This window comes from Cuculus canorus, chromosome 11, assembly GCF_017976375.1.
Source record: "Cuculus canorus isolate bCucCan1 chromosome 11, bCucCan1.pri, whole genome shotgun sequence".
NCBI classification, from domain to species: domain Eukaryota; kingdom Metazoa; phylum Chordata; class Aves; order Cuculiformes; family Cuculidae; genus Cuculus; species Cuculus canorus.
The window spans coordinates 8,287,675-8,314,947 of record NC_071411.1 but is presented as its reverse complement, the minus strand read 5'-3'; the positions used below and the strand labels follow the sequence as shown (position 1 = coordinate 8,314,947).

Below are 27,273 nucleotides of genomic sequence, written 5' to 3'. Positions count from 1 at the left end.
TCATGTTGGGATGGAGAGCACATGACAGGCCAGTGATAGACCTGGCAGCAGGCTCCTGAGGTCTGGAAGTGGCTTTTATAGCTAACTGGAAGAGCTTCTTGGTACTTCTTTTCTGATTAATGAAAACAATGGTGCCCCCTTGTTGTTACTGTGTGGTCCATCTGTTCTTGCTGCTGGCTCATCAGAGTGACTTTGTTCCCTCACCCTACAGGCATCTATCATGACAGGGAGCGTGCACAACCTCGGGCTGGAGGGCAGCAAGTTGCTCCTGGAGTCTGTCAACCCATCAGGACCGAGCCCACTGAAGAAAGCAAACTCCAGCTGTGATGACAGACAGACTGAGGGCAGCAGCTCCCCTGCCAAGAAGAATGAGAGGAACCTGGACATGAAGAAGATCGAGAAGGAGATGCAGGAAATCATGTCCCCTACCCCTCTCGAGTTTCACAAGGTCTGTGTTGCCAAGAGTTAGTTTAGCTGTGGCGCTGTGGCATCGCAGTAGTTAAATATGTTGAATCTTTGCAACCTCGTAGAAAATCTCCTTTGTTCAGAGAGGACCCCAGGAAATGTTCTTTGTTAAAGTTGGTCTCCACCAAGGCCTGCAACAAAGGTTTCCAGAGGGTCATCTTAAGACAAAGGGGCTTCTTTAGGAGAGACATGTGATCTAGCTGCCGTGCTCCAGACAGGGTTCAAACCTGTGCTTTTCTATTTCTCTTTATTATATGGAATTTACAGGTCCTTGTATTCTGGAATTCATTAATTGGTGCTACAGACACAAGCAAGAGAGCTTGTATGGTCACTTGGAGAGACCCATCAGCCCTTTTCCAGTGGCACATTCCATTCAGTAGGCCTGTTTTAGTATAAAAAATAACTTACAATAACTTAACTTATTTTCCCTCCCGTTCCACTCCACCCCCAGCCTTCCCTGTAAGGTGTGCCAATGGTTGGATTTCAGCAGCAGGTTACTTGTTTGAATTCAGTACCTTGTTTAAACACAGTGCAAGGCAACGGTAATTAGAAAAAGTAATTAGCTGTAGAAGCTGCTGATGTGGAATGCAAGCAGGAAAGGGAGCTGGAGAAGTTTCAATAAACTTGATTGCCTTTTTCTTTCCTACTGTGACTGTAGAACGAAACCTGAAGTTATGGTAGCTGGAAAAAAACAACTTTTTCATGTTTGATCTGCTTTTGTCCTTCAGGGCATGGCAAATGTCTTTAAATAAAACTCCTTCATACCTGAAGGAGGAGAGCTGTGTAATTAGGCACGTTATAGGGGGACTCTTCATTCTGCTGGAGCATCTGGTGTTGGCTGTGTTCAGAGATGGGTTTGGGGCCAGGCGGGTTGCTCCGGTGCATCATCCTGGGCACTGTCCTTCCCAAGGACTGCACATCTGTGAGGCTCACCCGGCCAAGAGCACACTGATGGAGTTAGACCTTCACAGAAGCGATGCACTCCCAGTTCATGGGAAGCAAAGGGAGATTTTTGATGATGTTGGGGAGTCGGTTGTCTCTGGCTTCCAGTGTTACCCCGTGGCAAGATAAACTTCCAGCAGGGCACTCCTTTAGATGAGGCCAAAGCATGATGTGCTGAAGGGAAGGGAGATGAGACCTTCTCGTCCTCAGTACACAGACGTTTATTGGTATGAATTTTCTGAAAAGAAATTCATATTCTTGTGAATAACATGGAGAAGTTTAGGCGTTCCTGCTGAGCGATGTAATGAAAATGAGCTGTCTTCACATTTGACACACTACATTGAAAATTCCCTGTGAACATGGTGATTTTTCATGCACTGGTCTGGCATACACAGAGAACGCACAGTGTGACTGGACCAGGGAAGGCAATGCTCCATTAATAACACTTTCTTTGTTGCTCTTTGGGAGAAACGCGGCAGCTGTCTGCGTTACACCACTTGCGTTTCCTTCCACGTTCAAGAGAAGAGGGACTGTCGTGATAGTGGTTATATGCCAGTCACCAAAGGACTTCTCCATGCAATCTAGCTAAGGTGGCATTTGTTAAATAAGACAATCTGTATTAGCTGCCCAGGCTAAGAAAAATCTGCCCAGGAGACCCAGAGCAGAATTGATGTAACACGTTATCTGTGTTATTCCTCTCCTGCCAACCCTGTACATCTCCTTGTTCCTATGCTACATTAAAATGTGTTTTTTGTTTCTGCCCCTCCAGATGACACTCCACAAAGACCCGGAGAGTGAAGACTTTGGATTCAGTGTGTCAGATGGCCTGTTAGAAAAGGGTGTCTATGTAAATATGGTCCGTCCGGATGGGCCAGCAGATCAATGTGGCCTCAAGCCATATGACAGAGTGCTTCAGGTAATAAATGCAAAATGCAGTTCTGGAGGCTGGGACGGAGTGAATGAGTGGCTGAGAGGAAGAGAGAAGTGAGACTCATCCATGGCAGCACTAACTTTAATGAAAGGTAATAGTTAGCCAACCAGGTGAGCTCTTAGCCACCGAGTGCTCAATGAGACCTGCGTTTTATAATGAGAAATCACTAAGTAGTACCCCCGAGTGGTACCCCTAGTTTACACCTATTCCAGGACATGGCCTGTCCCAGCACTGGCCTTTTTGAGCCTGAGCGGCTCAAACCAACCAGAAAACTGTGTTGCTTCCTGTCCTCACCCTCAGTCCTTTTCCTGTCATGTAAGAGGGTGATTTTTGGATGAACTAGACTGTGTTGACCAATATGTGTTCCTGCAATGCCCCATGCGGAGCCGTGGTATTCATGAAGTTCTGTGCATGCCTTTGACAACTAAAGAGTTTTCTAGGAAACATCCTTCAAGCAAAGTGTTTTTCATGGACATTTTTCTTTGAAAGATACTTGATCGGAAATAGCTGATGCAGAAGCAGAATAAAAACTCTCGTCAAAAGCACAGTCTGTAATAAACATGACCTGGCATATTGGACTACCAGAGGGATAGTAAGAGCATGGTGAGTTTTTGAGTTTGGAGAGGAGCTTTATATGGATGGAAACCAACTCTTTTAGCTTTGGGGCAACTCAAACAGCAACTGAAAAAGTACCGCCCCAATGGAAAAATTGCCACCATTTGGAAATGCAGATATTGTGACCGTATTTGGAAACACTCAGAAAGATGTTTAGTTTTACTAATTTCTAGGCGGGGGTTGTTAGCAGTAGGATTAGAGCCAATACGTTATGTACATCAGGTAACTGGAGAACTGGCAGCACTGTGGGGAACCTTGTTTAAGCTTGTTATGGTCTCTAGCCAGTTGGCTGCTATACAATTATTCCTTCTCAGCTTCAAATAAAAGATGGTGCAAGAATGAACAAGAAGCTAATTAGGCTCTGGGCTGCCTTTCTGTTGAATGTTGGATATGTCGCTTTTTGTGAGTGCCAAGTGCTCTGGGAGGTGTGCCCAAAATCCTGAACAGAGCGGCATGGAGACTTTCAACACCCCCTTTCCACATGCTGTGCTGCACGGCTTACACCTACAAGAAGACAAGGCGATTGCCATCGCGTTGACGTGTGGAGCTGTGAATGAGGGATTGCAGACCTGGTACAGGCAACTCCTGTCAAGAAGTACAGAGATGCATTGCTGAGGATGCTTCACAGTACTACTGATTATGGGCATGAAGGCCAGCGGAACACCTTGTCCCTGCTGTAACAGACCCTCTGCCTCTCGGCTGGACGGATTAGCCGGAGCATGGCATTGCAGTAATGGCACTTCTGCACTGGAACTGCCTGGCTGATGTAGAGCAAAGGCAGAACAAGCTCCTGGCTTTATCTCTCCTTGTTCATGTGCGGTCTAGAAACTGACCTTAGTTACTACGCTGCAAGGAGCAGTCTTGGGGTAAACTGTGTGGACACCAGCTAGGGTGGGGGGACGCTGCTACCATCACAGAGCCCAGCTCTGTGGGCATGTATTAATGTTGGGCAAGGGTTTTGGATGGAAGGGTTGCATGGACTCATCCAGCCTTTATCCAGAGAAGGAAGCAACGTCTGGTCCCAGGGTTTATGTTTGCTTCAGAGGTTGGTGGGAAATTCCTTCCAGGGGTATCCCTGCTCTGGTCTGCTCTGAACCTGAAACTGGGGACTCCCGAGAGTTGTGTGTTTTCACAGGTGTGTATTTAGCACCAGCCTTGCATTTTCTGACTAACAAACATGATCTTTCTGTTGTTCCTCCCCATGGCACATTCTAAATCCATCCCGGCAGGTAAACCGCGTCCGAACGAGAGACTTTGACTGCTGTCTGGCTGTTCCCCTGATTTCGGAGGCTGGAGATAAACTGGACCTGGTGGTTAGCCGAAACCCCTTGGCACTGGCTGCCAGTGCTCCCCCGGAGGGGAACAGAGAGCTGCCGGCACAGGCGGCCCATGGCATCGAGGTCAAGGCAAGCGTCCAGACGCTCTGAAGAGCAGGAGCAGAGTGGATGGGCCATTGTGGTATCTGGGGTGGTTTTCCTGTTTTTTGCACTGGTATTTGTAAATGCTGTGTATACCATAACCTGCAGGTGGGGAGGTGGGTCTTCAGTGAGGTGTCAGCTGTAGACCGACAAATATTGCTGGAAAGGTCGGAGCTGGATTCGCATCTCAGGCCATGGGCAGCGCTGGTGATGGGTTGAGCTGCCAGCAGGGAGGAAGGAGCATCCACAGCTGTTCCCCGTGGCAGGACGTCCCCCTGCTCCCTGGCTGTCAGGATGCATGAGGTCCTGCCTCCGACACCCTCCGCACACTAAAGGCCTTAGGCCATCCTACAAACACACATGGTGCTATTATGTTTCTTATTTGCTCGATTAATTGCATACAGCAAGACTGAAACACCTTTCCTTTTCTGTTGTGCCCAGCTCCATCCTTTAAACACTCCTGATAGATTGATTTCTGCATCCCTTTGCACTCCTGGTACAGGGCTGTGGAGAATCCTGTTTAAAAGATGTTTCAAAATGTGCTTGAGAGTGGATAGATGCAATTCCTGTTCAAAAACTGATGTTTGCAACTGCCTCCTGCCGGCCCCATCCGCACTCTCAGCCAGGGCTGTCTCACCCTGCAGTGGGACGAGGCACCTCATCTCCCCATTGATTCCCATGAGCAATGTGGCTGCCTGTGTGAGAGTAGTTATTTACAGAGCAGAAAGTTGTTCCCAAGGCTAAAGGCCTTGAATATCTGCCCAAATCCCCATCCACCTCGTTTGCCTGGGCTTTGTGGAGGTCTCTTGTTTGCAAACCTGTGCCTGCAGAATAGCAATCTTCCCAAGGCTGTCCCTTATGTTTTGGATTAATCAAACCTTGTTGTGTCCTGTCAGGCAGTGGCATGAGGAGCCTTTGTTAGATGGAAATTGTGTCCCTTGTGTCCAATGTGGACTGGGCAGTGTGTGTCCGTGTCCATGTGGGTTTGTTCATTCCTGGTCCACCCACCTTTGCCTGTCACTGGCCTTTCCATGGCTTTGCAAGCGTGATGCCTCCCACCTGAGACCCCCCAGCCCCGCGGGAAGAGGGGCTGTGATGTTTCCGTCGGATTCCTTGTCTGCCTGCTGTATTTCAGGTATTAGCACTTTATGATGATGTTCATGTCCTGGTGGTGGCTTGAGCCTGGCATTGCTTTCCCTGGGAAGGTTCGGGCGTGGTGGAGGTAAGGAGCTCGCTTGGTCACACACCCGCAGCCCCAGCTCCCGCCACCCCCATTCCCTGCTCACCCTTTTGGTTCCTCCATCACCGCCTGTGCGCCCGTGGTGTCTGTAGGGTGTCGGATGGGTGTATACCACACACTTGTTGCTTTGCTGAACCAGGACTCGTTCCCCCACTGTCCGTCCCTGAGTCACTTTGCAACTCTGACCCTCTGTGATAGTGCATCGTATCAGGGTGCTTCTTCCAGACGCGTGTCCAGCCCCATCCAGCTATTTGTCATTGTAGCCATTTTCTCTTCGAGTATGCAATATTCCATACCATTGCTGCCACAACTAGAAAATGTGCCATAATTGATACTGTGGAGCATTGACAGTGCAGACAAAAGTGTTTTTATATGCAATATTCTGAGCAGTGGAAGCTTACTGTGGCTTCTCATAGGTTTTTAATGAAGACTTTTATTAAAGGCTTTAAAAAACAGAAAAGGAAGAAAAACTCGGTCCTTGTATCCCTTCCTATGCATTTTGAATGATATGAAGATGAAATGCATTACTTAAATGTGTATTTTTATCCATATATTAGAGTGTATTCCTTGTAAAGTATTTTTATATGCTAATTTTCTTATGTATCTATGAAAGCACAATATTTAAAAGTACAGCATTTCAAAGAATATTTTAGTCCTGTTTTGGACCTATTTGTAAATCTCTGTATTTAAATGGGATTGCAATGACTTTTTTTTTTTTTTAATTAAATAAAAGAAAATGAAATGCATTCGTTTTGGTTTACATCATTTTATGCTGGAGGATGATAATAAGGCAAAACTGTGCTTCCAGCCCTACTTAAACTTACCGGAGAGTCCCCAGTTAAGAGACTCCTTGAAGGACAAGGAGGAGGGCACACAGAGAGGTCTGCTGGTGCTTGTAGGGCTACTGGTGTGGGACTGGAGTTGTCCCTTTGCCGCTGTTCAGTAGTAGGAGTTGGGGCAAGTTGCTTCCCTCCCTATGGGTACAGAAGGAATTTTGCTGTGTCTCGTAGCCATAAGAGCTGGAGATGCCCATGCGCGTGATTACAGCATCACTTACAGCTTCACTTGGCCACAATGAAAATCTTGTTGGGTTAAATTTCAAGGATTCCACACAAGGAAATCTCCTGGGTTACTTCGTGACAAAACACTGAGGCAGCAAAGCACATGGTGGCCAAGGCGTGGATGTGGCAGCGTTTGCAAAGCTGGTTGATCCCTGGGGATGGGTTAGGAAGCTGCTGGACGACGCTGTACTCAGCACCCTGCAGCTGTGGTGAGGTGCCTTGGGGACTGCACTGTGGTAGCTAAATCACCCCGTCTGTAGCAAAGAGACGACTACTGTCAACGCACATATGATTCTTTGTGTGCCTGTGTTGAGGATTTCTTCCCATTGCTCTTACAAAGGGGTCTGGGGCACCTTTACACTCTCAGCATGGGCAGCGCAGACTGGGATGCTTCCCCCGGATAAGGCCATACAGAATCACTGCTCACCAGCAAGGAAAGGGTGAGTTGGGTCACGCAAACCTTCATGGCCAAGTGAGTAATGCAGGAATTTTCAGAGGCTGAGCATGGTACGGAAATGCTCCTGGTTAGACCTGGGGAATCATTGCCACGTAAACAAGCCTTATCTGCCATCTCTGGCTGCCCTCCTGGGGCACAGACTTCAGAACAAGGCCCTTCACATGTTTGGCACCAGGGACTTGCCAAAGCCGCGCGGAGCCAACCGAGGCGCTGGGGCGATGGCAGGTTTGACGAGTACCTGTGCAACGTGACTGATGGGGTTTTGGTGCGTGTACCAGGTAAAAGGTTAGCATGGTGCTGCTCCCCTGGTATGTGCTCCCAGTCACCCTGGTGGGCAGCGTGTCCTCCTGCTAATGTCACCTTGTGTCCTGTGAACCTCAGCTGTGGGTGGGTGACAGCTGCCCATGGCAGGTACATGAAGCCCTTTGGCAGCAGCTTGTGGCAGTTTTAGTGGCTTTTAGAGTTGTTAAGTTATCTTATTTTAACCTGATGCATTGCAGTTGCTGTCTGTGCTGGTATGAAGTTGCTCAGCCCGGGCATTGGTTTCACTGATGGGAAGAGAAATCGCTGACAAAGTCCTTAAATTGCACCCAGAAAAATAACCAACCGAGCCAAAAAAATGCCCAAAATAAAGACAACTGTGGGCTAATCCTGGGCATGGGGTGCTGGAGCCTCAGCAGTGAGTAGGGCCTGATGTATGAGAGCCAGGCAGCTTTACATTTCACAAATAGCAGCCATCTACGTGGTGGCGATGTTCGTTTTTAGGTTGGAAAACCTAAGGTTGGTTCGTTTTTGGTTTTTTATTTGCCTGCTTCAAACCAGGACTTAAAGAAAGACTTGTCTGGTTTAGCCTTCATCTGCTTGATCACTGAACAGGCCATCAGTGAGCCTTAACTGACCAGTCCCGTATATCAGGAAAATAAATGTGGGTTTTGTTTGGTTTTTTTCCCTCTTTCTTTTTCCTCCTATTGCACTTTCCTGATGTAGTTGAACCCCCCCCTTCCCTCACCATGGCAGTGGTGTCAAGCAGCCAAGATTGTATTGAGAGCGATGGGCCATGCCTGGGGGTGGCTCAGCCCAACAGCAAGAGCTCTCCCCAGCAGTAATTCGTGAAGCTGCGCTCGTCTCCTTGTGCCCCAGTGAAGGGACCGACGACAACTGATGTCTACAGGGATGTCTTCTGACGATTTTAGCACTCTATTTTTCAAGGTAAGAAAGGGTGGGGCAGAGAGAAGGGGGTGTGGTGGCTACTATCGTGTGGTGTTTTGAGATGCAGCGTATACCCAACTGCATTTGGTGAAGAGTTGGCCTGGGGAAAACAAAGCACCAGTGGTGAGGGGGACGGGAAAAGGAAAAACTCGACAAACCAAAGTGCTGTTGATGACCCAGGGACGTTTTAGCTCTTGGTAAGCAGCGCTAACACAGTCTAAAAGTCTTTGCTGCTTCTCGTACTGCCCCACCAGCAAGTAGGCTGGAAATGCACAAGAAATTGGGAGGGGACACAGCTGAGATTTCTGACCCGGCTGCTCAACGAGACACCCGTCACCATGGGAGGGTGTGGACAGAAATACAGCTGGTGAGGGTGGAAGAGGCCATTGCTCACGGTCTGGTTGGGTTGCTAGAGCAGTGAGCAATCAGTTGCTTTTGCATCGCTGCTTTTTCTTGGGATTTTTGTAGTTTGTTTACTTATTAAACTGCCTGTATCGCAACACACACATTTTTGCGCTACTACCCTTCCAAATCTCTCCCCATCTCACTCGGGGAAGGAGGGAGTGAGCGGCTGCGCGGGGCTGGGCTGCTGATGGGCGGAAAGCACGACTGCCGCGAAGTCAGACGGTGAGCTGGGCCGAGCAGCTTGGTAAGCTGTGTATGTTATATGTAGGAAAATGCAATATTTTATAAGGATTAAAAAAACCCCAAACACAACCCAAAACAACAATCCCATCATAAATAATAGGGTGAAAGGAAGAACTGAGCTACTAAAAGAACGACAACAACAAAAAGCAGCCAAGAGCATAGCTGGTTTATAAAGGAAAGTTTTATTTTCAGTTATAAGGTGATTACAAACTCATCTAAAAAAAGCAAAGATGACTTAAAAATATCCATATACATTTTATTTATCTAAAAAGCAAAACAGAAACTGCAAAATACAAACATTTACCATATACACAAAGGCTAGGAGTTTTAGGATTAAATTACACTCCAGGTTTTTCATTGTTTCAAATACAAATATTCCATTTTGGAACACACAAAAAACGTTTTAAAATGTTTTAAAAATATTTTTAAGGTTTTTTTTTCTTAAAAAAAGTCCAGATGACATTTCTAAGGAGGCCATTGTTGATGTTGCCTCCTTGCTGTATGTGCTACTCATCACATTACTGTAGTCACAGTTGCTAGGAATTTAAATAATAAAAAGAAAACAACTCAAAACACCACTTTTTTTTAAGCCAAATACATCAAACAAGATGGACCACCTCTTATAACGTGAAATCCCTAGCAAAGTTATCAGGTAACAACCACAACGTTACACTGGAGAAAAACCAACATCCTATTGAACAACAAGCACTTCAGAACAGTACTGGGATGCTGCAATGCTGAGAGACCGTCGGTAGCTTCCTGGGAGCAGATGACAAACTAGCTCAACTTGCCCCAAGGATGGGGTTTTTTCAGCCTCTCAACATGATTTTGCCACTGTTATAATTTTTTTTTCTTTATATAGTGAAAAAAAAAGTCTTTTTAACATCTCAACTGCAGCAGCAGACAGATCTAGAAACAGTATGTATCATGCTAACACGTACTATGCTACAGGACTGAACCCTTCCCCTGCATACGCATGCCCACATGCACAGCTCCTTAGCAAAACCAAATTAAATGTCACTGTTTTTTTTCTTTTTCTTTTTTTTTTCTTTTTAAGCTATATTTCTCACTATTATTTCTTCTGATTTTTCAAGTCAGGCCATGTTTTTCCCTGTGCTGCAAACGGGAAAGCGAGCACCACCGTCCCACTGTGCACCACAGAGCCAAACCATGGGGAGAAAACCTCCAGAAACTCGCTCCTTTTAAAACGTCTGTAATTTACTTTACTCCTAAAGCTCAGGGCTGTGTAAAGGGATTCAATTCTGACACTGATTATTTCAAATTAAGACACAGCAGCGATACAAAAAGGCCACATCTGTGCTGCCATTCAAAAGTCCTGCAACCCCAGCAGAGTCAGGCTCTTTTCCAGTTGCAAATCCTGTCACTAAAGTTTTCCACCTGGGGGTGGGGGAGTGATTTGTTTTCTGAATGTGACAAACCTGCAAAACTCTGAGCTTGACTCTTTTTTGCTCAAGTTTTCTGCGCTTATTTTAGGACACAAATAAACTGAAATCACTGATTGACAGTGACAGTTTGAAAAAAACCCACACACAAAAATTACTTTTTCTGCTATATTTTTAGCAGAAACAAACAAATTCAAATTTTTAACTTTTTTTAAGTGAAGCAGCATTGTCCACATGCAGGTTTATTCTGGGTTGGCTGAAAAGAGCCCTGATCTGGTGGAGGGTGCAGGGCTGGAATGGGCAGTTTTCCAGTTCGGAACGGGTGCTGCTTATACTCAAGTCTTTGTTGAGCAAGCATTCCCATAACCTCAACTTGACCATTGATAACAATAGAGTATTTTTTGACTGAAGTATGAAGCTGAGAGGCCTCTTTTGCATTAGTTCACAGATTTCTTAGGTATCAAATGTTACCAAACAACTGAATACTTTCTTAAGCTTATCTTTGATTACAAGAACTAAAAGAAGCTACTAGGGTCTGACAGTTCCTGACTTTTACTCATGCAAATATACAAATACACAACTACACATCAATCCTAACCACAAGGCTTTGGATGCCGATTTTTGGAGAAAACAAGTCCAAGGCGGCTACTTGAACCCACATCACATACAACCTCCAACACCAGGAGCCATGTGGCACTTAAAAGAAGGTAGGAGAGTTTTCAAGTCCAACCTTAACACTTCTTTGGAGGGGCCACGGTACAATTTCATCATTACTTTCCCTTTTCCACCACCCTCAATTTAGGAAAGGCCATTTGGACACTCTGGCAGGTTGGCTCTTTGCAGGCAAGTGGTGCTCAGACCTCTAAATCCTCATCCAAAACAGCTCTGCAAAATTTACACATGTGATTTGCAGCCTACAAATAGAAGCAATGTCCCCACTTGTGTGCATGAATACAAGGGTGGAAGATTTTGTCTACAGTCTACTTAAACACAGATTTATTTTCTTCTTTTTACTGAAAGTGAATAACTTCCATTGAATACCCTGGAAATTATGTCAGGGTCATCTTTCTTCCAGGTGTACTTGAGCTGCTTACCTAACCTGTACACTCCATTCAATACACAGCTTATTTAACATTTTATATACATTATGCCTCCAGAAGCAATCCTGCAGTGACCACAGGACAAGGAAGCTAATAATCAGTTATTCAAAAACATTCAAATCCTTCTCCCACAGATGCAGTTTTGAAATTGGTGCACCAAGTGGGAGCTTTGAACCCAAGTGTGACAAGCACAACCTCAATGAAAATGTAAGTCTCCATAGCAAATAAAAACAGACCAGGAGGAGAATCGTAAAAGGCCTATCAAATGGAAATGTCCATCTGTCTTCAGATCTACTTGACGTCTAACACTAAGACAGAGGAGAGGAACTGGGAGTATCTGCAGTTGAGAAAGAAAGATGCACACAGGACTGAAAATTGCTGCAGAAGATGCCATCCTAACAGTGACACTAAAGGCTCTGCTAATGGTTCTTGTGATTTTGTGTGTGTGTAACAGCAATAGCAAGGCTGTGCCTCTATTTTTTGTTTGTTTTGTTTTCCTCTTCTCCTCCCCAGGCCAAGAACAGCGGTGAAAACGAGATTTGCTGAGCTGTTTCAGTAGACCATTCCAAACTCCCCTCCGCTCCAGGAGCTGCGCCACTGCTGTGGGGGAAGGGGTGTTTTTCTAGGAATTGTTTTTCTAGATGGCAAATACAGCTGCTGGGCTTTTGTATTTTCATTTACAAACGCAAGAACAAATCCATTGTGGACCTACTATCTCACAATTTAAAGAGTTTTAAGCATGTGGATCTGTTTGGACCAAATGAAAAGGAAATGTATGCATGAGAAGGAAAATGAGAACCATAATAATAACAACAACAACAATAAAAAACCAGTTCTATTTATGAAATCATACTGTTTAAATATCAAAATACAGACTATTGGTAAAGTCCCTTACAATAGATGCCCATTCAGATCATAACTGGTGACAGGTGAACTGAAAAAGTCTGGAAAATTAAGAAAAGTAGGAAACAGGTTGGACAATCTTGTGGGGCAAATGCTCCCTTTTGCTTTTCTATTATCTCCTGGTTTCAGTTCAGCCTGAATAAATACTACTGAAAATCTGCTGTTTTCAAGCCCAGAAGAAACCCATGAGTACAAAAGTACATTGAAAAGGTGTGCGTTTTGTCTTGTTTTATTCTGGTTTTAAACTCAGGGATCTGGTGCTAGAGGTCTCGGCATAAAACTGCACTAACTTCTCCCTGGATCTAAATCAGTTCATCTGTGACAAGTCATGTTATTTTAATAAAGAATTTCTCATTTACATAAAACAGGCCAAGCAGCTCACAAGTGTTTAAACAAGTAAATTAGGAAGAAAAAACACCCAGTTGTATTTGCAGTCAGAAATAGGTAGAAACCACAAAATTAAAAAAAAAAAAAAATTCTTAATAGAGGATCATGTTGAAATGCAGATTTATCACCAAGAAAAGTTCAGAAATTTGATAAACATGTTAAGAAAACCCCCAAAACTGTAAAAATGTAAGCGTGCTCCTTGGAACTCAAACCGCAAATAAAACAAGAATTAATTGAGATTTTTTTTTTTTTTTTGGAGGGGAAGGAGGAGGGGAACTGTTTTCCATAAACAATATTTTCTTAGCTCTGTGTGAGTCCCAGCCCTCCCTTGCTGTCATGCTAAAGAGCACAGCGGGGCCAGAGAAGTTTTACTTAGAGAATGCTTCAATGAGGTTGTTGCTTATGCGTGAGACATTTTCACTTGGTACATGGAAGCGACTGATTTCAATGGCACAGTTTATATCAAAATGGGGCTGGGTTCTAGTTGTACTTCAAAAGGTGTAGCATTAGCCCTCTGGTTCTTCATACAAAGACACTCTCCACAATGCAGGAGATGGCTAAATATCCAGCTGACTCGCTGCAGATATCTCTGATGAAGCCAAACCATATTTCTCCTAACTAAAGCTTGTTTCAGCTTTATAGCACAAAAGTGATGTGCAAACAATATCTCAAACACAGTTGTATGACAATGTATACATTAAAAAAAATAAATCAAGCATCAGTGTTTCATCTGCTCTTATAAAACCCCATTAATTGAGAACCCCCCCATACCCTGCCTCTTTTCGCTCAGGCAAGCGTCCCTGTTTACTGCAGACACTAATTGTAAATAATAAATGAGGGTCCAAGCTGAAGCCCACTAAGAGAGTTATCTTTGATTACACTTCCTTGCCTTTGCTGGTTAAAGGCTATATGAAAAAAAAAAAAAAAGAAAAAAGGAAAAAAAGGCTGTATGGATTTTTCTTTAATTTGGGAGCATCTGATGACACTCAGTGGCTCAATGAGGACCTTTGGATGGCGATTGCCACTGGCCCAGCAGGTGACATCAGATGTTTGCCATCTCCAGCTGTGGAAAAGTTTAATCTGTAACTCTCATGATACAGCAACCAGAAGAAAACAATAGCCATTCTGCTATGGCTGGTTTTGTTACAGCAATTCAGCTATTGATGTAAAAATGTACAAATTCAAACTAGAAAGATTTAGATTTTGGAGGTTATAGATGCAGCCACCTTTTCCTTTTTTTTTTTTTTTCTTTTAAATTATTTTGGTCCACCTCTTACTTTTACATCACCTCTATTCTGTTACAGGAAAACCAACAAGCTAATCAACAAGTGTTTGTGCTGCTGCAGCCACTTAGTCCATGGGACAACAGAAAATAAAAAAAATCAAAACTACGGTGTAGGAATGTTAAGAACTGGTTATGCTCCTGTTCAAATGACAAACTCTGCCCTGACAGACTAAGGTGACAGCAGAATAAGCAGATACAAACCCTGCTTTTATCAAGCATTTCCTCTAAATACCTTTGGATGGCCGAACTGTGGTATCCTAAGCAAAATACTCTCCCTCTCGTACACTGCCCACAAGAAAAGGCTGAGTTTTGCCAGAGAATCTGTTCCCAACACAACCTGCTCATGTCTTAAAAAAAAAACCAAAACAAAACAAAAAAAAAAAGAAGTATTTTGCCCATGTTTTGGAAGGTCTTCAGGGAGCAATTCCCCATGGAAACATCCACCTGGCCCACAAGAAGCAGAACCCCTATTCCTACAACCTTCTAGCGGTTTCTCTTCCCTCCTCTGTCTAAGCTGGAACAATAAGTCGTTAATACCTACTGACCTAATAGAAAACATTTGTGTTACATGTTCCCTTTCCTTTAGCTTAAAATCTTGAAAGCCCTTTTTTCTTCAGCAGATAAGATTCCTAAGCCTCAGAAACATATCTGCCACCCTACACCCTCCTCCCAAAAAAATAAAATTAGAGTTTAACCCAATGATGGGTGAGGAGACTCAGGGCCCTGGGTCCACTGCTGCAGTTTAGTAACATGAGACTTAGTCCTTTTGTCTGTTCCCCCAACATTAACCAACCCCCACAAATAAATAAATAAAGCAAATCCTGGTTATCAAACCCGGCAAAGCATTTTTGAGATACATAGATGAAAAGCACCTGTTTGCTGAGTGATATTATTATCTTCATTACTATTATTTTTAACAATGTGTCTGTTATCAAGTGGACGTGAATGCTTTTATTCCTCCTGTTGGAGATGACCTGGTTTGTGTTCACCTTTGGATGGTCAGAGTCCAGAAAGGATTCTTTTGTTTTTCTGCCCCAAACCAAAATCCAATAATTAACACGCAAACAAATGAGCAAGCACACATCTGAATCCCCAAGAGGGCAGGCGCTGCTTTTCCCCACTCAGCTCCAGGACACCCTTCTAGTTTGCAGAACTCAAGTTTACACCAGTGCCTCCACAGTGAAATACACTTTGCTGGAAAACTCAGGAGCAGGTACTCCACCTCCCTGCTCATGCACAAACAGCAAGCATTTCACTTAAGTAAAAAAACCAAAAAAAAAAGAAAAAAAGAGTGAACTATTCCAAATCCTGCAAACCTCTTCCTAAAATCCTCCTCTCGTTTGTGTGACAGGGTCCCAGTGCTGTCCTTGGGAGGGATGGCCACCAGCCTTTTCACACCCAACTTCCCTGCCTCCCTGACAAGCACTCAGCTCCCGTTGCATGGCTGTATCTTCATTCAGGAACTGCGCTAAACGTAACTATACCCTTCCCCTGGTGTGACCCTGAAGCCTGTCGTTTACCACAACTGAACCAGAGGGTGGAAATACTACACCTTTGAAAATTCTCTTGAAACAGTGTCTTTTTTGTTTTAATCACATCTCTCAACAGAGCTCCTTTTGTGTGTTCTGTAGGTTACCCTGCTCCCAACCATACCAGCACCTAAAATTGCTTTCTGAGACTTGAATATATTGCTGGCAAGACAATCAATTCAAGTGGTAAGATGTATAATATTTAGAGATAAAAGATATATATATTTAAAAAAACCCAATAATAGTAAATTCCTGTAATATGTCTAGTCTGATATGAAAGCTCTCCCTCTACAGAGAGACATCTGCTGTGATTACCTTACAAAATATTAAAAAAAAAAAATAAAACACACACACAAAAAATAACTTTCTCTGTGAGAAATAAAAATAAATCCTAGTGCAAATATAAAGCTCTGTAAACCTGGTCCTATGAGAATCTATGGTTAGTAAACGGCAGTTAAAGCAGGTTTATCCTCTCACAGAGAGAGCTCACATCATGGTTTCCACAATGATATGAGTTGGCTTGATCAATCCGCCATTCGAAGTTCCATTGGGGCAGAAGGGGGTGCCACTCTCTGTTTCTTTGGACCACCGATTCACTTCCTTGGGGGCAGCCACCGCTTTTATCCTCTGAAAGAAAGAAGAAAAAGCAAAGGTTAGAGGATCAAGCAGCCCCTGTGTCTCCATGTGCCGGATGAGGACCGCACAGTCTGAGGCTGGTGACCACCAGAGCTGTGCACAAGCTGCATGGCTCCGCAAGTACGCGGGGATCCAGGACGTGGAATGCCACACTCAACTTTCGCTGCAGAGCCCACTTGATGCAAGCAAGTCAGAGATGAGAGGGCACTCACAATGTTCTCCAGCACCCTGCAAGCTGGGCTTTCTGCGCTGCAGCTGCTGCTCAAATTACATGCATTCTCCTTCCTCATTTAGAAACAACTCTGCCTTTTAGCCCAGCCGCTCTTTGCCAAGCGGCAACTTCTCAGTTCACAAAGGAAGAACTAAATGGCATCTGACCAGTGTTTACTCTCTTTCCTAACATGGTCTTTGAGGAGTGTTTTGGCTACTTTTACACTTGCGTCTCAATAGATGGTGACAATGTAGGCAGGAAAACAAACACTCATGAATATGCTCTGGCCACAGCTGAAAAAGACCATTAACAGTTGGAGGAAAACAAATGCAGGCGTTTATGCCCTGGGAAATGTTTTTCTTTAATTCTATTCTCTCTTTTTTTTCCTAACCCGAAGTGTCCCACTTTCTCCTCCCTGGGTTGCATTTAGGACTCTCTCATTAGGCAAAGACAAAACTAATTTGAAACCTTAGTAGAGAATTTCTGAGCTTTATGCTTGCCCAGTCTCTAAAAACTTTCCACTGGAAGAAAAACAAACCAAGGGAATCTGTGCTGAACTGCAGTTCCGCAGTGTGAAGGCTACACCTGAGTGCCACACAATGCACAGGTGGGTCTGAATTTCCCTGAAACTCAATGAGCTTTCAGACAGCTGGGTTTGACCCAGGTCTTTCTCTTGTTTTTTTTCAGTGATTTGTAGTATGGTGCTTCCTTGTCCCTGTGGGCTGGAGAAGAGAGATCTGGCAATCAGACACACCCCAGTTCTTGAGTGCTTGTTCACACATGGAGGCAACAACTTGCCAAGGAAGAAACTGCAGAAATGGGACTCAAGTAAAATCACCTGGTGTTTGTCTGAGGGCAAAAGGTTTCATGTTTGTTCTCCTTCTACTATTTGCCCAAAGGACAGGTGATCTTTTAAGAGTCTTATTCATTGCAGGAGGGGCGCCCACCTTTCCCCTGGGCAGACAAGGTAGCAGTTTTCCAAACACTGCTTATTTTGTTTCAAACACAGCAAGCTAAAGCTCCCTTTCTTCTCTAGACAAACAATTGCTCGCTCTTACCTCTATAAGCGACCCGTCTGACTGTATGATGCGGATGACCATCACCATAGGGATGCAGATCATGGAGGAAAGGGCAAGAACCCAGCCCAGGCCAATTGCCCAGTCTGGGTACGTGTAGACCTTGTTGTAGGTCAGTGGTTTGTACTTGGCCAAAGAAAAGATAAAGCACCCCTGTGGACGAGAAAGGAAAACAAAGTGAGGCTCAAAAAGTGCTGAGAACAGTAGAGCTCTGGTGCCACCAGTGGCCCTAAGGAACAGAGGCAGTAGAAGTCAGAGCCAATGGATACCATGTGTGTTTTAAACCAACGGGGGAATGCTTCCATTTAACTAACTGAAAGAGCATCTGTACCTGCTTACAGGTAAATTGTTGCTTGGCAAGAGAGTGTTAAGCAACAGTGCTGAATGCTGCAGCATACTGCCTGTTCTTTTTTCAGGGCTCAAATATTTGCTGTACATTGCAAGAAGCTTACTGGGATGTTCTCTGCAACAAATGACATGCTTCAAGCTGAGTGCCTGCCTCAGGCTGCTCACGCCTTTGTTTTAAAAGAGCCTAACAGTCCTATTGCTTAAGGTAGGAATTGCTCTTTGTAAAGTGAATTTTCTGTGTCATCAATGTAATATTTTGCCAATCCTAAGAAAAATCCAACCAAATGTAACCAACTGCAATCTGTGCAGGTGCAGCAGAGAGCTGTCACCTTAACAGCTAACATCTGAGAAGATGATGTCTTTGAGGGGTGTGTTCGAACTTCCAGTGGCTCTGTGCAAACTGGTCTCTTAAAGCAACAGCCTTCACTTGAAAAGAAGCAGTAAGAGGCAGCTCAGAGTTGCCATGTTGAAGACTTGAGACAGCACAGGTCAATACTCACCACACAAAGAACTGGTGTGATCACAATCCAGCTCCATTTCATCCAGGGACCAGGTCTGTATCCAATCATATCCTCAATGGCATCATAAATATTATCAGCGCCTGTAAAAGATGTGAATGCTTCCATCAGAACAGGGAATATAGAAGACATGTAAGGACTGTAGGATTACAGCTGCTTTCCTAGCCGCCCCCCCAAGGGGTATTTAATGGGAAGGTGAGGGTGTCAGATGTGTTGTTCAAACGCTTCCCATGGCTGTGAAGTTCAATATGATTTTTCTCCTTGAGAAGCTCAAAGATTGAGGGACTCACTCATCATACACATCTCATTATCTGGATGCAATGCTAATCCCTCCTGCCCCGGTCACAGACCCATTCCTCTCCCCAGACTCTCACTGAACTTGATCACCATTGGGAGGACGCAACAGCAAATGGTACACCCAGCCTCCACAGACATTTGACTGATGCAAAACAAAGGCTTTGTTTTGCTTTCTTAAGAAGAAGGAGTACCCGAAGAATCAGGGAAACGACCAGTCCTAAGTGGCAAACATCTTCTGATCATTCCTGAGCTACCATCTTAGGCAGTTACAGAGGCTGCTGTCAGACCCTGGTACTCAGCACCGCTAAAAAATAATGGGACAGAATACGCTTCCCTGTCAGCTTTCTTTCTGCATTTTCTATTTGGTTGGTTTGCCCCTCGTGGACATTGAAGCTCTGAAAGGAAATTCACTGAGAGACAAACAGAAATTTTCACGGCTGGCCAAACCTTCAACTCTCATTTCTAAACTTAACACATGTAAATGCTTAATTGTGCCTTTATTAATTAGCAATGGAAAAATACTAATTTTTTTGTGGAAAAACACTGGAGGCTGGCTTCATCCCAGATGCAAATTTGTCTCCATGAGGTCAGTGCAAATTTATATTAATGGCATGGGTCTGTTGCTGGGAAGAAGATTCTGGGGTGGCTCATCATTAAATGTTTGGCTAGCAAAATTGTCACTGACCCATCAAAATGTATCGGATGAAAGGATTTTCACTTACCATAAACCCAGGCTACAGCAATACATTCAAAGAATGCAACCCACAAAAGGCATACACCACTAGCTGCATAGTAGTCAAAGAGTTGAAAAACATACATGCCACCCTGTAGAAGAGAGACACAATGGATCAGGATCCAACAGGGAAAAAAAATGAATACTTCAGGCTCAGCTCCCAGTAACATCTATCAACATATCTTAATGCTTGCTGTCTAACAAGAAGAAATATCAAACAAGTCAGTAAGGTAAATATTTGGCATTAGCTTCCCCAGAGAATAAGCATGTTTACTACACTAAGCATTCCAAACAAGATGATTAAACAAAATTAAGCCATTTAGTACAATCTACTGAGACACTTAAAATTTTTCGTTCTTTAAATTATTTTAGGATACACATTTATAGAAACAAATGATGTAAAGAGATAATAGGTCCCTTTTAACGCCTCCAAAATATTAAAAATGGAAATCAGTTCATCAGGAGAGTCTTAATTTATTAATTGAGCAGAACAACTTTTTTTCATGAGAATATGTAACTTTTCCTTTCTAATTCTCTTTATTTATACTATGTTATTAGCTCTCTGCTCTCACTACGCTGAACTGTATATATCTGCACTTTTACTTGAAAAGCTGTTTGCTGGGCACCTCTGTTACAGGTCTTATTTCAGTTCCCTCAACTGTGCTCTTCCAGTTGTTTTTAAAATCTGTCTTGTGTTTTATTTGGGAGATAAAAATCACAGCAGTGCAGCCACTGGAACATATTCCCATCTTGTTTATACCAGAATAAATCCAGTGGTATTTAATTGATTCAAATCTGCGTAACTAAGATAAAAATCTCTTTCCCTGCATGCACTCGATAGATTCTTAATCTGCTCTGCTGAAGGTTCTAATTACGTTTCATCATTTAGAGGCAGATGTTAATATTCATACTCATGTTGATTAGTACCTGAGATCAGACTGGATTTAATAAGATTTCCTTTCTCTCTGCCTCTAACTGAAAAGTGGATACTACAGTTCCCTTTGAAAAGGCTGTCAGATCTAGGGATGAAAGGTGCTCTGTAGATCTGAAGAGCACCACTCCTCTTGAGTGACTGATTCCGTGCAGTCTCATTCATAGCTAAAAGTGGTCTAAGAACTACCTAAAAAAGAAGGTAATTTCCAGCATCGGTGCTACTTACCTCAGTCACCATAGTTAGTCCCAGAAGATAGCTAAGGAAACATACTATAGCGATGAAGATTTCCCGTCGGTAACCCTTCCTTAGGAAGGATGGGTGCAGATCAACTAATGATGTGATCTGTCCTTCAACTTCAACAAACTAAAGGGGAAAAACAACAACAAAGAAACGTGACTTGAAAACTACCCTCCATGCATTTTATCCAGGCTCATACTTGAAGAAACGCTCCACCACAACACCCTAACTGTACTCTCTGACAAAATGCTGCTTGGAATAAAAATAAATTGGAAACCACTCCTTTGTAAGCCAGAGGCTGAACCATGGGGATAGTTTTCAGGTTGGAACAAGCTTTCAGAATTGTCATTCATTTCCTAGCAGCCTTATGAACTACCAAAGGGGCTCTGTAAATGCAAGCCACAACGATAAAGGAACTTCATTTGATGACAGGAAGGCACTTACGTGGCTTTTATGATGTAGCCACTCCAGATGAATACAAGATGTATGCTAGAAAAGAGGCAGATGCTCAAAAGATTATGCTAAGATAGTACCTCCCAGCCTTTTTCTGATGTGTCAGAATACCTCACAGGTACCAGTTAGGTTAATTCCATAACTGGATACAAATACTAGTCTATGGTTTGCTAGTGAAAACTTTGAAGTGAAATAGCAGCACTTCTTGACTGAACTTGTCTTTTCTGAACCTGTGAGTAGAGCACTTCTGACTGAGGCTCTAGGGTACTTCTGCAGCAATAACGGAGCTGTTGATACAGTTCCCATTCAAAGATTTGGTAAACTATTTGCGTGTGTAACCCAAAAATGAAGCTCTGAATATATTAGCTAAAATCTTGCTTTATCTGCTTGATAACTGTATTTGTGCTTACTTGCCATTTGAAAATTACACGTAAGACGTGTAACTTGAGTTTACCAAATAACCCAAACTGCATTTGAATAGAAGTTTAAAGTTAATTGAAAACCAGATGCGTTTCACTCATGGAGAAATGCAACTACTGAACTGTGCCCAAACAAATCAAAGAAGGGATGATTCAGCTAATCTGCACCCTCCATCTGGCAAGGTACAAAAGCACTAAGTTAACTGAAGTCAGGAGGATACCATGGAGAACCAAGGCTTCCTCTGTAGAGATTATCCTCACTTTAAGTGGATACATCATCTCATAAACAAAAAGTTATCACGGGGACTCTATGAAATAGCCTCATTTCAAGAAAAGTTACTTTTTGGAAACACAGACCATTCTGCAAACCACCAGATTTTGTTGCGTCCCAACTTATTACTTTGATTTCTGTAAAACTGGTTTTCTGTTTAAATGCAACCCTTTCCTTTGGGCTGATTTGATCTTACACTGCTCTGGCATTCCAGAAACCTGCTTGACTGCACTCCAAAAAAACAGAGGGGTGGAGAAGAGAAATTAAGTGCTCCAATTAGTTTTAATCATTTTACGCAGTGAGGAGCTTTTTAAAATTACTAGACAGATTCCAATTTGCATAAGCACAGGGTTTTTGAACCATGGCATCGGGTACTTTTACACTTACTTTGGAACAATAGAAAGTTGTTCACTCGAGTTCAAAGATTAAGCCGTAAAAAGCAACTTAGGGCAAACGGAATATCAAAAATGTAAGAGATTAAGTACACAACAACTGGGGAAAATCCATTTACAGATCTCTTTTCATACAAAAGACCATTTAGGCTAAATGAGCACTTCATCCTTACTAATTGGGTTTTCCTAACCTTAGTAACTTTTCCCATTTGAGTGTGGAAAGCTTCCTGTTGCCCTGAAAACTTCAGCAATTTTGAATGTGCAGTTACTGCATAATCCCTGGTGACCCATGTTTCCTTGTAGGTGGACTATCTGGAAATGATTTACAGCTTCTTTTGCAGTACTTAGTCCAATGTTCCTATAAGCAACCACTGGGAAAAATAACCACGCTTCTTGGATGGAACTTCTTGACTTTTTCATGCTCACTAATTCATAGCAGTATGTGCTATATAACAAGTACAACTGGAACCAGAGATGCTTTCTGGACCATTTGGAGGTACTGAATGCACACTGGTGATGTGAAAGTCAACTGCATCCCACACTGTTTGACATCTCCAAGCCCAAGGCCACCTAAAAGGCTGTGGCTTTGTCCTCTGACTGTTTACGAAGCCACCCTGGATACACTGTATGGAACATTTTGTGCTTTTTGTGCCTCAAGATAGCTTTGCTTTTCTTATTTGGGCACTTGGCAACTGTTAAAGCCTGTATACCTAGTAGTTATTAGTTCTTACAGTGTTTTAATGATGGGGTTGTGCACTGCAGGTGATCCCAATGGTACAAAATCTGTGGAACAGATTGCTGTAGCCTTTCATGTTTTTAAAATGATTAAACTTTTCTCGAAAGTAGAAAAACATTGCACTGTAACCAAAATGGTAGCACTTTGGGCGAGCTGGGAATGATACTTAGGTTAGGGAGTACTGCCCTGGTTTTGTGGACTCCAGTAACTTCTAATGACAAAGACTTATTGAGCAACATCACACTGACTGCCAACCAAGAGATTCATCAAATCCAGCCCCTATATTAAAAAGCAACCCAGATGAATTTCTCTTAGGCATCATTAGACTTATTCTCTTCCGAACTCAGGCCTGTAAAACCAGCTTTTCTCAGTCGGTAGCGCTCAGACAAGTCTCTTAAACATAATACTAACCTGGCTATCCAGTCCAAGCAACAGAAGCATAATAAAAAAAAGGATTGCCCAAAAGGTGGGCAGTGGCATCATGGACACAGCTTTTGGGTAGGCAATGAAGGCCAGGCCTGGACCTAGAGAAAAAGAAAATAGGAAAGGGGGAGGGGAAGGGAAGAGAAATAGTAAGTACCAGCTCTTTGGCAAAGGTAGCCACACTCAAATGCAGGAATGCCTGGTTCCGTTCAGATAAATCCAAACGAGGCTGGAAATACCAGAAGTGAAACAGTTTGGCTCTTTTATCTGAAATCGAAGCACGCATGACTACAGCAGAAACCACAGGCAAACCCCCGAGGCCATCGCTAACAGATTACCAGTTTTAACATCTGTCTCAAACATGCCAGTAATGGAGGTGGTCCTACACCCGCCCTGCACAGACACAGGGCAGTACCAGGGGCAGGGGAAGAAGGGGTGACCCAGGGGAATGGCTGAATCCCACTGCTAGCCTACATGGTGACGATGAAGATGATGATGATGAAACTCTTTTGCATGCAGGGAAGGGACTCTGCTACAAACATTCCCTGGGATCTTTGCCTCACTCTGTACGCAACCCCCAAAGCTAGCATGGCTTTTCTAGAGCGAGGTTGGCACCCCAGGAGTCTGCTCCTTTGCTTCTGCAAACCCTCACTGCTGCCCTGAGTTAAACAAGCTACTCCTAGTTATATTAGCTGTGGTCCCTGAAATAAATGCTTCCTGCTGTTAGCAATTGCTGGTGTATAAACTCACTCTGTAAAATCACTTCCCCGTGCTGACACATCCCCTGTCCCTACCTGGCCAGCCTAGGCAGACGTGCCATGGTGATGCTAACACGACCAACACAAGCCTCAACTGGATGGGTTGCAACAGTCTGGGAGCACCAGTGGGCTGGGACTAAGAGCGTGCCTTCTCTGCTTGAGACACCAAAGCCTTGTGTGCAAAGTGCTCATTGCAAGATTGGGTCTCATCTATGCTGTGGACCAGACGGCATCTCACTCATACCCACACACTGAGCATACGTGCAGTGCTCTTGCACGCTAGTCTTCAGCGGCACTCTCACCTGGAGCCAGGTGCTATCAGCTACTGCTTATGAGAGCTTTCGTTGAGAGAAAAAGAGCCCTCTCCAAGTGGGAGACAGGAACACTGGCAATCTGGTATTTACTGCAGGCTCTCCAAGTGGCTATAGAAATTTTGCGAAGCCAACAAAAAATTCTGAAGGTAGATTTAAATTCAGATTAAACCTGGGAATGCCTGGCTCGTCTGCTTGTTTGTTTTAAGGAGCCTCAAAACTCAGCATTTTCCAGGATTTTGAAGTAGATTAAAATAATTTTCAATAGGGATTTTTTTTAAACTGCTGCTGAGCAGGGAAAGAAATCTTATCTCTGATCTGTGCAGAAAAATCTCTAACACTGCTCTTCCTACCTCCCACTTTTCCTTTCCAACACGATGGAATAATAAGCAAGAGAAAGAGGTAAAAAAAAAAAAAAAAAGACTTTTTTTTCAAACTAAAGAGAACTTTAAGTCACTGAAAATACTTGAATAGAAATAAATACAAATTAGCCAACAATCGAGCAACTAATTTTATTTAAAATGAAACACAACTAAGATTTTATATGACAGAAGGTCCCAAAAATATGGTGTGAATGTCTCAAATTTTGGGGGGGGGGGGCTTTGCTTTTTCCCTTAATTCAGTGGATATAATAGATCCTTCCAGAGGGGGGACCGCTACTACCAGATGGCATTTGCAGCTGATCTGTGCAATTGATGAGACAGATGTAAAACTGTTCTCCTCAAAACTTGCTGCAATTCTGTGTGCTTTGGCCAATGAAACTGTCCTTGCACTGTGATACAGTCTAATACTAAGCGCCCTAAGCCCTGTGCTAGCTTCGATTTTCCTTTGAAACCAAGTGTTGAAATATAAAGAGAAATAAGTCTATTTGAAAGGAGATGGTCCTGGCATCCCTTCAACTGAACACAAATAATTTAAAAATTTAACTTGAAACTCTGTTGCTCTGAAGCGTGTTCTGAAAAAGTGAAGCACTCGTGGCTGCTATGAGGAGCTAATTAGGATTGCCCCAATCCTAGCCCACTCGCTGGCCACTGGCACGGCTGGAGGGCACTTGGAAACCCATGGTGCTACAGTCAGACCTGCTTAATCTGAAACTGTTTGTAAACGAGATGAAAAGAAAAAAAGGTAAATCTTGTGCTGTTTTAACACTGCTATAAATTGCATGGGCAGTAAAGTATTTCTTCTAGCCAGAGATGCAGCACAGATTAAGACAGGTCTCACTATGCCTTTGTTGAGCCTCTCCTGTTTTCCTCTCTCCCTTTAAAAGTATTTCTGAAAAAAATCAAGCATTATTTATCAAAAAAATGCTTTCACTGGCAAATCGGAAGGGTCTAACTTAACTGTTGTGTAAACCTATTAAAGCCAATTAAGGCCAGCAGCAGTGACCCGTGCTTTAAGCACAAGCCACCCCTTGCTGACAAGTTTGTCCCAGGCACATTGCACCAGGACTGAATTTGGCATAGATGAAAAATATGGCCATGAGATTCTGCTGTCAGCAAACTTGTTCATATTCCTCTGGCTTGCAGGAGCACAAATAAGGAAACAAATGGTGCCATGCACCAGGCAGGAGGGAGTTAACTCACTGGGCAGAGACGGGGATAGCAGGAGGTCTTAGTCCCATGGACAATATCCTTTCCCCAGTGCTATGACCAAGTGGCAGCACCTCTGCTCGTATTTTTTTCTGACCCAGCAGAGTGGTTCTGACCTTCCACCGGAAGAAATCAAAAAAGGGAAAGCCAAAAAACCCAGAGGGCCAAGTGCCTGCTGTGCTGAGAAGCCAGCAGTGGGACAGCAGTGGTGGCATCTGCTGCCTCATGGCCCTGCAGTGGGTCCTGGGATGCTCCTCCCACAGGGACCAAGTGGTGTCCAGTGGCTCTGCGCTTCATCTCTGCTGAGAAAGGCAGTGAGAAAACCCACTGGAAGTGGTTTGGGTAATTTTGGTAATATTTATGGTCATACAAAAATGGACCTTGGGATTTAGACCAAGACCAGCCAGTGATGATGGGCAACCCACTGAATAGCGAGATGGCTGCAGCCTCTGGCAATCAGTGACTAGGGCCGAATTCAAATAAAGTAGAAATCCTGAAGGAACTGACAACAAAATATGCAAAAAAAACAAAAGGCAAGTCCAGAAGCTAATCAGTGCCCTCATTGCCATATTAAAGCTACAGAACCCCTCCTTTAAAAAAATGCTTTTTGAGCTGTTGATGAAAACATGCTACATAAAAAATTGTTTAGTTCTAAAAATGTCAAGCAACAGGAATATAATTTTCTGTTTATCAGTGATTTCATAACAAAATTTAGAATACATATTGACCAGCTAAAAACCTAGTGTGGAAATATTTAAAAATGCTACTCTTGGAATCGATCCAGCTACATATTAAAAAAATGGGGTTATTTATGATTCATTTAATAGGATTAATTTCCTTGCTTCCTGTTTTCAAACAAAGCTATCAACCTCCTATCAAAATACGCATTATGGCCAAGACCGTTAACTAATTGCACCTGGGAGAGGTATGCCAATTGCAGCCACCGAAGAATCCAGCAGTGCCACCAAGGAAATGCCATTACTTTTCATTAGTTTTTGTGAAGTAAGATATTCCTCTTAAAGACTTAACTCCCAGAGACACGCGATTAGAAGATCTATCGAGTTTGTTTTTTTTTTAATAGGATGTTTGTGTAGGAAAGCTTTCAAATACTACTCAGATGAACTAAGATTGCTCAAAAAAAATGAGAGACAAATGCCAAAAGTGCACTCAGGTGACACTGTTACTACTTGAATTTGATCAGCTTTAAAACTGATGGCTATCAAGTCCTCACTTATTATTTTTGAATGGTAATTCTCATCTAATCTGTCTGTTCTACGTGAAAAAACATGGTTACACCTGCCCTCATGGACAAGACATGCACAGAGGAAAAATGGTCAT

General features: G+C 43.4%; 2 protein-coding genes across 19 annotated transcripts in view; one reads left to right on the top strand and one right to left on the bottom strand.

Annotated features, from left to right (window-relative positions):
• The window catches only part of GRIP2 (glutamate receptor interacting protein 2), a 262,314-nt gene extending 256,012 nt beyond the window's left edge, over window positions 1-6,302 (top strand). For both annotated transcript variants that reach the window (XM_054076728.1, XM_054076727.1), the window contains exons 22-24: window positions 212-448; window positions 2,177-2,323; window positions 4,183-6,302. In XM_054076728.1, coding sequence (XP_053932703.1) covers window positions 212-448; window positions 2,177-2,323; window positions 4,183-4,380 — 582 coding nt within the window. In that variant the 3' untranslated portion in view covers window positions 4,381-6,302. The remainder of the gene's footprint in view (window positions 1-211; window positions 449-2,176; window positions 2,324-4,182) is intronic.
• Window positions 6,303-9,149: 2,847 nt separating this feature from the next.
• Window positions 9,150-27,273, bottom strand: part of SLC6A6 (solute carrier family 6 member 6) — a 119,503-nt gene continuing 101,379 nt past the window's right edge. For all 17 annotated transcript variants that reach the window (XM_054076756.1, XM_054076755.1, XM_054076759.1 and 14 more), the window contains 6 exons: window positions 23,266-23,378; window positions 20,572-20,709; window positions 19,402-19,504; window positions 18,365-18,465; window positions 17,499-17,669; window positions 9,150-16,220 (listed from right to left, as the gene is read on the bottom strand). In XM_054076756.1, the coding sequence (XP_053932731.1) occupies window positions 16,080-16,220; window positions 17,499-17,669; window positions 18,365-18,465; window positions 19,402-19,504; window positions 20,572-20,709; window positions 23,266-23,378 (767 nt within the window). In that variant the 3' untranslated portion in view covers window positions 9,150-16,079. The remainder of the gene's footprint in view (window positions 16,221-17,498; window positions 17,670-18,364; window positions 18,466-19,401; window positions 19,505-20,571; window positions 20,710-23,265; window positions 23,379-27,273) is intronic.